This window comes from Thunnus thynnus, chromosome 10 (assembly GCF_963924715.1).
Source record: "Thunnus thynnus chromosome 10, fThuThy2.1, whole genome shotgun sequence".
NCBI classification, from domain to species: Eukaryota; Metazoa; Chordata; class Actinopteri; order Scombriformes; family Scombridae; genus Thunnus; species Thunnus thynnus.
In genome coordinates this window covers 16,737,388-16,746,922 of record NC_089526.1, presented here as the reverse complement: position 1 = coordinate 16,746,922, position 9,535 = coordinate 16,737,388, and the positions used below count along the sequence as shown (strand labels likewise).

At 38.8% G+C, this 9,535-nt stretch overlaps 1 protein-coding gene across 1 annotated transcript; it reads right to left on the bottom strand.

Annotated features, from left to right (window-relative positions):
- Positions 1–303: 303 nt before the first annotated feature.
- gem (GTP binding protein overexpressed in skeletal muscle) lies at positions 304–3,578 on the bottom strand. Its single transcript, XM_067601573.1, has 4 exons — positions 2,093–3,578; positions 1,641–1,717; positions 1,323–1,527; positions 304–1,232 (listed from the first exon to the last, which is right to left on the bottom strand). Exons 1-4 carry the CDS (start codon positions 2,445–2,447, stop codon positions 949–951), a joined length of 921 nt encoding a protein of 306 aa, XP_067457674.1. The 5' UTR covers positions 2,448–3,578; the 3' UTR covers positions 304–948.
- Positions 3,579–9,535: the final 5,957 nt, after the last annotated feature.

Below are 9,535 nucleotides of genomic sequence, written 5' to 3'. Positions count from 1 at the left end.
ACGTTCGATGTCACACTGTGACCCAAATGTCTGATCAGTCTCTGAGCAGTCAAATCACTGTTCCCGATCAGCTGGCATGGACAAACACACACACACACACACACACACACACACACACACACACAAACACACACACACACACACGGGAGACTGATTTAGTTTCTGGACGTTCAGCTTTAATGTCACCACCTTACTTATCTTTTATCAGCTCAGTTGTGTTAATGTTTGAGTGTCTCTTTTGTGTAAAATCTGTGTCATCCATCGTAATATCTCATTAGTGAGGTTCAGACAGACAAAAGAGACAGTTTTTTCCCCCACAAAGGGGATGATGTCACTTTATTTCAATAAGCAACACTGAAACGACTTCAAAGTAGCAAAATACGGCACATTATCAGTCTAGTATTTATTTACAGAAAGTGCAAAATACAACAGTTTATAAATTAACTGAAGATAAAGACTAATTAATCATTATACAAAATAAATCAAGACCACACTTCATCATCAGTAGCTTACGACTGGTAATCTTAGCACTTAGGGCTCAAAAGATGACAAAATTTGGCAGGAATGAGAGCAAAACAGTAATAGAGACACAGACAAGGAAAGAGAAGATCAGAGAGAAACATGTGAAATGAGCAAACACGTAACATTCTTCTCTCAGCTTCCATCAGCTGACCTCTGACCTCCAACCTCGGAGAATGTCACCCCATCGGCTGACTGTCCGGTCCATCACAAAGGCTCAGAGACTGAGCTCAGTCCATCAGTCTAGTTTCGACTGAAATATGTGAACAGCAGCGCAGAAATGTTTTAAACACCTCTCGTGTACACTGTGCTGATTTTTGAGCCCTTTAGAAGGAGGCTTCCATCCAGCCAACGTCCACATAGTTTGTCTGCCAGGCTGAAACTTGTTCACCTGCTCAGGAGTTTAGCGTATGAGTGTCTGTCAGGTTCCTACAGCACGGAGAGATCATGGCAGGACTTGGACTTCAGCCAGAACGCCACACTGGGATTGTTCTTAGCCACCATCTTGTCGAGGAAACGCCTGGCCTTCATAGGAAGGCTCTCACGGCGTGAGCTGTATTTTATGTGCTTGCGGCGCCTGTTGGCTTCCTTCGAGTCTCGGCGTAGACGCAGTTGTCGCACTATGCCGTGGAAGGCCTCCCACACGTTGTGCTGCATGGCGGCTGAGGTTTCAATAAACTTGCAGTCAAACACGGCAGCACAGGCACGTCCCTCTGAAACAGGAAGAATATCAGTGAGTTAGAGATCTTTATATGCATGTAGAAGAAAAATGACACAAACAGAGAGGGACTGTGTGCCCTTACCACTGACGGACACCTCTCTGCGTCGCACCAGGTCACACTTGTTCCCCACCAGGATGATCGGTGTGTGCTGGGCAGGACGAAAGCGCCGCAGGGTTATCCGGAGCTCAGAGGCTCGTAGGAACGAGGCCCGGTCAGTTATAGAGTACAGCAACAGGTAGGCATCACCTGTCTGTATGTGGCGCTCCTGAGCCCATTCGTTGTCCGTCTGCAAAGAAAACAAACACTGAGTTAGAGAAAGGATGTTCAGTAGGGTACACATGCTGGCATACAGGCTCCTCTGATTCACACAAGTCTGTTTTTTTTTTATTTTTATCTCACCTCTGCATCCCATCTGTCCAACAGAGTTATCACTGCAGGCTCTCCATCAACTTCAATTTCCTTTTCACACACTTCATCTGAAATTACACACAAACAAACACAAAAACATCTTTACATCAATGAAATCAGAGACTTACAGTCCTGTTATTGACACCAGTGTAATGCACATATTAAAATAATTACAGTATTATGGTTTTATTAGATTCAATTAACAAGTGTGTGGTGCTTAACATTGATTATATTGTGATCTGATCAAACTTTATGGTATTTAACTCATTTTTTCTGTATGTTGTCATAATAATATGCAGTTTTTGACATTTGTACTATGTATTGATATATTATTTATAGTACAGTATAGTAGTATTATGTATAATTTTAGGTGTGTTGGTTGATGATGACAGCACAATAAGTTTCAGTATGGTTGTTATATATGAGAGTTATCTCTTTCTCACCTCCACACAGCTCGCAGTCATCACTGTCCATGCTGTCCGCTGCACCAGCGAAGATACTGGCGAATGCCGTCTTACCGACTCCACTGGCTCCTATCAGCACCACCCGGTATGGACTCCCGGGTCCCGCTGGCTCCCCGGCGGAGTCGGTGGAGATGACCGAGTCTGAGGACGACCAGCTCCCACGGCTCCCGTCCGACTCCCCGGCGGAACTGGTGCAAGACTTGGAGCGGGCGATGCAAGCGGGGACCCGGGCCAGGAAATTGTCCGGGAGCAGGTGGCTGCCCGGGTCGCAGATGCTCCAGCGGTGGAGCTCGGTCTGCAGGCGGAGGCTGTGCCGACGCACACTGGACAGCATGGTGTCGATAACAAAATGAAGAGGAACTGGATTAACCGACAGCGGTGGGATTAGAGCGGTTTGCAAGGTGGTGCTTTTACCTCTTTTATCACACAAGCACCCCAACAAAGATGCGTAAACTGTCCCAGAAATGATAAAAAGGTCAGGAAAGTAAGTCTGACTTTGTGCTCTACATCCCCGCTGCAATCACAACTCATCAATGCGTAAGAGACGCAGATAAAAGCCAGATGAAAGTCTTTCTACGACAGAGAGATGCAAAGATCCCGCAGTATTAAAAACTAAGTTAATTCGGGCATTGCAGAAACATCTGATTGGTAAATCCTGGCCGGTATCTTCTTGATGTGCTGCCGTCTGTCTCACTAATCTCCAGCTGAGAGTCTCTAAATGCTCTGATGGAGTTTCCCTGCTTTATATAAAGAGAAGGGAGGGGAGGGTCACACAAGTGGAGCATGAATGTTTACCCTGATGTGGTGTTTTTTTTTACTGTTTTTATTCATTCTCACACGGTCAGGGAATGGACTCGGATTATATTTACACCAAAGAGGTACTGAATTGTGCAACAGGGATATAAGGCTTTAAAGACTAAAATAATTATTTTCAGAATATATAGAGCTATGTGGTGTTTACAGGGGATTAATGGATTTGCTTTTATAGTATATTGTAAATTAAAGGAGATATAAGCTGTGTACAATTGTATTTTACAATTTTGAGGTAATTGCTTTAAATTTCTAGTTAACTACACTTTTGACAGATATATCGGTATTGGCATATATGTTGTCCGATATTGCGCTGATATATATATTTTTTTAATTTAAAGTTACATAGGCAGCATTTTATGTATTTTTGATCATTTTTCTTAATTCAAGTTTAAGATATATGTTCATATGTTTTTTTGCTCTCTGTTCGTTTTATTTATAGTTATTTATAATTATTAAATTCCCTGTGAAGTTAGCTGTTTCAGTGCACTGATGTCATTTTATAGGCTACAATAAAGTTTACTGTTAAATTGTAAAATATCCTGCCTCCATTACATATTTTTGTCACAAGTGTATGATAACCACATTTGAGGGATCACTGCAAAAAAAAAAAAAGTGTGTTTATGTATATATTCTGTATGTATAAGATTATCGGCTGATTTTTTTTACCTCCTAATATCAGTATTGGTCCCAAAAATCCAGTATGGGATGGGCCCTAATTCAGATTTTACATTTTAATCATGTCACTGGTTTATAAAATGTGATCTGTTGTTACAGATTAACTACCCAGATGTATAAACAGCAAATTAAGTAAAACAGCTGCAACATTAACATGTTGTTTAAATATTGATGTATCAGTAATAATCATCAAATAATGTGTATTAATATAACATTGACAGGGGACATTCTGCTGCATAAATGGTTTATGATACTTTAATTATATTTTATTGATACTGTCTTACTTCTGGAAGATTATATTTGACTGACATGATAATCTGAATACTAACAATATATTTGAAAAATTCCAGTCTGCAGTCAGCATTATTAAAGATAGTAAATGACTGATTCAAACAATGTGGCTGTGCTCATTCTGTTACATCTGAGCGCTGGGTTTGATACAATTGATCATGGCATTTTAATCAATACATTTGAGAAATAGGTGGGTCTCTGGTGTAGTGCTTGATTGGTTTCGTTCATTCAGACATTTGATATTAAATACGGTGTTCCTCAAGGAAGCATTCTAGGTCCTATTCTTCTTCTTTATACATGCTGCCTCTGGGCAACATAATTAGTCACCATAATGTCAAATATCAATGTTATGCAGATGATACACAACTGTCTCTCATCACACAACACCAGTTCCTTGAATGGTCTTTTTACATGTCTCACCAATATCAGTATTTGGATGAGTAAACATTCTTTAAAAGGAAATGAGCAGAAAACAGAGATTGTACTTGTAGGATCAAAAGCAGTCAGTGTTTACTGGTCTGTCCAAACAAATTACGACATGTTACAGATCAGGGAGTGATTTTAGACTCTGAGCTAAATTTTATTCTTTTTCCCATTCCCACAATAAATGAATGGAATGGTGATGCTCTAAGGTCATCTTAGAGAATCACCAAAATTAGACCATTTTTAACTATGAATGATGCTGCTTAGATTACTGCAACTCATTACAGTAGATTCAGAATGCGGCCAAACACATTAAGTTATTATTATTAAACGTTTGACTCACCCTTGTCAGTGCAACAGAAATGTGAAATAATTACACTGTTGGATTGCCTGTTTAAAATAACAGAGGGTAGAATAAACCAAGAGTTGGTTATTTGGAGCATTTTACACAGTTCTCAGTGGGCTAAACAGCATTACTCACTATTTGAAGAGGCTGATATAATCAATTTGCCGTAAATCAACTTATGGTGTAATATTAACAGTATAAAAGTAAGATTTTTTTCATCATGTTTGAGGAAAAATGGTAAGAAATACCATATCAAAATCTAAATTAAGCACATTTAAGTCTATTAAACAAAAGTAAGACCATGAATTATTTGGTACATTATATCTAGAAACTAAAATCATCTTCCCTTCGCAAAACCATTGTTCTTCCTCCATTTATTGAGTTTGGCAGATTTAACATTATTCAAAAAGAAAATAGATTGTGTGAGCCGTGTGATTTGTACAAACTTCAATGTTTTAAGTGTCAATTTTTCATAAGAAATCCTGACATATTCTGGAGTACAGATGATCAAAAAGTGGAGTATTTGTTCAATTTTGATGCGTTTAAGTCTCAATAGCTTGGAAAATCAAGATTTTATGTTGATTATAACAGCATCATTACATCAGTAATTTATGAATTTTGTTGTAAACATGAAGGTCAAGATTATATACATTTTTTATTTTTGGACTTTTTAACATCTAAACATGTTTGCACTGCATTCTGGATGAAAACTGAAAGAGAAAGTGTAGAAGAGAGGCAGCTACAGAGAGTGAAAAAGAAAAAGGGAGAAGAGAGAGAGAGTGTGGGATCCTTGACATGTTGTATCTGCTTTTCTATACACTGAAAAGGCAGCCTCATCGTATCAGCGGGAAAAACATCAAGTCTGTACAGGCTGGCTTGTAAAACAATTTCTTCCTGCACATTTTTTTAAGCTGTCATGCCGCAGCAAGACACTGTGTCAAAGGTTCTTTCCCAATTCCATATATTTCTACAGACAATTAGCCAAATGTGGACAACAGGAACTCTACAAGTGAGACGTTTCTTATGCAGCTTAGTTTGCAGAAATATCTTTAGCTGTCTGACACTGCAGCTGCAAATGTCATAGACTCAATATTTTGTGGCTATCTATTGTCTCACCACAAGTATTGTTCTTTCCACTGAATGCAACAGGCGGCTGTCAAGAGAAACTCTGAACGTGAGGAATCAATAAACTGGAAAAAAACAACCGTTTGAAGTAAAGTGATCAACATGTCCTTCAAAAAACAACAAAATACACCATTTATAATTGGTTTCAGACAAAAACATACAAGTGTTTTATTAATCTGACATCTGCATTGACAGATAACATTGTTTGTCCATGCCTTCCAACACTGTAAGGAGTCACTGGTTGCAAAAACAAAGCTGTTTTCTGATCTGGCACTGCTATGGTTTAGGTTTGGTTTGTTTTTAGGCACAAAAAAATAAAACAACTTCATATATGGATAAAAAAACAACTACAAATCTTCATCACAATAAACTCTTGGGATGTACTGAACACCACAGGCTGCGGATATTGTGGTTGAAGATTTTTTAAAGTGAAATTTTCCTTTAATATTTCAATTTCAGTACAAGATGAGCAATCTCCATTTACTTATCATGCCCTTAAATCTGTAGTAGACTTCAATAAAGGCTACATTACAGGCTGATTTAGTTTGTATAAGATTTATTCAATAATTTATGTCTTAGGTTATTTGTAAATTTAATAAATGCTGGCAGACTTCTGCACAGGAGCTTATGAGAAGAACTGATCCAGCCCTCCTCCGCTGTCTATCTGATCTGAGAGATGATTAACAGACATGCTAGATCACAACATGTGGCAATAAGTACAGAATAAATTATCCTAAAATCATTGTTCTCTCCAATCTTGAACTCTTCAATGACACATAGATGATAAAGATTACATTTTAGAGAGTAGTATTTGGCAAACAAATGCTCATGTTTTCTTTCTCATGTAATCTTTATACAGACATGTTCCTGTCTCACTAGACGTCAGAGCCCTGAAGTACACACACAAGGTGTGGCTCAGAACTGATAACGGAGCTTTATATCAATCTGCTCGACGTACTCTGGGATTGTTATATTGCAGATTTATTAGCTATAACAGTAGGGAGTGAAGACAGTGATATCTAGCATACTTGACATTCATATAACCTCCTGTTAGTGTCTCTTTAGTGTCAGAGAACATCTAAACATAACTCACATCTCCCATCAGGAGCTACTGAATAAAAGCTTTGATAAGAGGCTTTTAGCATTTAAGCCTGATATCTACTGTCAGCAGCACCAGCATATTGTTAATGGGTTGGAAACCACCAGTTGGTATTTTGTGAATGACCCACCTAACAATGTATACAATTGTTCAAAGAGACCCTGCATCACATACTTACTCTCTCAACTCGTCAATATCAGATTTTCATTTGAAAGAGTGACTGAGAGCACGCAGGGAGAGTTATTACAGTAATTGTGGGATTATGCTGCTTTTTCGTCTGTTGTTTTTCAGGACTTCTGTATCGGGTTGTGGCCTCATCCGTGGGACCTGCTGCTGTGTATTACAGCTCTGATCTGATCTGCCTGACAGATGATTGGGCGACATTAAATCCTTGTTAAGTGCTGGAACGGGACCAGGGTCAGGAGGAGGCGTTGGAGGGAACAGAGTCTGGCTGGCTGCAGATCTGCAGGGCAGTGATGATGGCTATAGATGGTAACTGAGTGTAAAGTGACCTCTTTTTGTCTGTTTTTCCTTCTTCATTCCACTTAAAGTAAAGCATACTCTGTCTCTCTGTCTCATAAGGTCACTCAGACAGTTTAGACGTGGAAAGAATAGCAAACAAGAGAAACAAACATTTATACTTGCATAAGATTGCACACAAAAATCAGTGGATACACTGGATCAATTCAAAAAGAACCTTGTTTTCTGAATCCGATACAACTTCAGAGTAGTGGCTAACTAGAAAGCTGCGTGGCTTCAAACAGCTCAACGATTTACAGTCTAACAAATCAAATCAAATTACTGCCAAATAACTATGAGGACAGCAGACACGCCAACTTTAAACAGCCCAGCCAGTATTTAAGAACACAATGCAGAAATCTACAACTTTCATGTCACTGTATAGCTTCCAGTGAGACCCATCCAATAGTTAAAATGCCATTAAGATGGATTGTAATGCAAGTAACAATGTAAGGCTACATTCAAACTCTTAAATTACTTGATATTTTTTTGTCAATACTGTGCGTCCTTTCTTAAATACATTTTAATAGTAAATGAATATATGATAATAAACTATACCCAACAGTCTGTACCTTTGCCTCAGATTCATATTTTGCTCAGAAACTGTAAAATTCATGAGCATGTTTGCAGGTTTGTGGAAAGTAAAGTGAAGGTCGTTGTAGGCTGAGAGAAAGCAGAAGAACGTCATGTCTTGGTCTTGAGGTTTTAACGGCACTGACCTCATTTCATATGTCTTTCACTTCTTTTGGCTCAGATTTGGGCCAAGGAGATAATTACACAATCAAAGCCTCGGGGGTCTATTTTAACAATACAAGTGCAGAGACCACTGGAGAGCAAGGTCAAGGAGGACATATCCCAGTACACCTATATTATATGATCTATACTACTTCTGGCTTCAGTGTTTGGCTCAGTATTTAAGGCTTTATGAGCTTTTTCTTGCTATAGGTGTGTGACATGTGTACTTCTGATGTGGCTCTAAATGTACCTGCTGGCTGGAGAGCGTATACATGAATGTTAATTTACTTTAGTCTGCATCATTCTATAGTTACTGCATATTTCAGGGAACGGATTGTGCAAACAGACGACCAATTTACCAACTAAATGTTGGTGTACAGAAGCAGACCAGCTCAGATATCTTTTCTTTGTGCAATTATGCGATCTTCACTAAAATGCCAAAACGTAGTGTTGTGCTGCCCCATCTGCATGGAGCTTTGCATCACTCCTCCCATCTTTGCACCATAAAGGATGCACTGAGCACAAAAATGCCAAAGGAATGGGCAAAGCATGCTTCCTTGGTCTAGAACTTATTTCTATAGAACGCTGTAATATAAATATTTCCGCATTGAGGAGGTGGGTGGTTGTATTTGTCCATATACAGATGTGCCAATATCATAAGGACTTTATACATTATATTTTAATCCAATTTGCTTATTTTGGATGAGAACATAGAACTTAACTTTGATTTTTTTTTTTTTTTTTAAATCAAATTGACTTTAAGAGCTTTACAGAGAATTTTAGTCCATACTTTATTGTCCACACAGTTTAAAATTATCTTTGGTTTCATCACACAGCACAGAAAAACAACACAAAACAAGACTACTGACAATACAGGACATCGCATCAACAGACGCCATCATTTAAAATACATAAATACGGTACAATAAAATAAAACAGGAGACAGGTTTTCACGAAATTCAGGTCATGCGTTCAGCACTCTAACTGCATTTGGCAAGAAAGACTCACTGTGCACCTTCTGTATGTCTTCTATGACCTTCACCAGTGAGCCACAGAGGTTGCAACCTCATATGATCAGGAAAAAGTAATCTATGAGGGGAACAGTCCATGAGAGTAAAAGAACAACAAAGTATAAGTAGGGTAATCAATGTCACTCTCCAACTCTCCTGAGGGGAGAAGAGTTCAGCAAACTGAGCCTGAATCAATTTTGCAACTTTACCACTCTAATAAATGGTTAGATTAGTCCTCTGAAACTCCAGTGCTTCTGATTTGGTGCTGTTAAACCTGGGAACTGTAACTTGGAGTCCTACATTTCAGAAACAACAGGCCTGATCAAGGCCTGAAAAGTGTGTAGTGTATCTACTGCCAGGTCTGATACACGTGTCTTATCTGCACT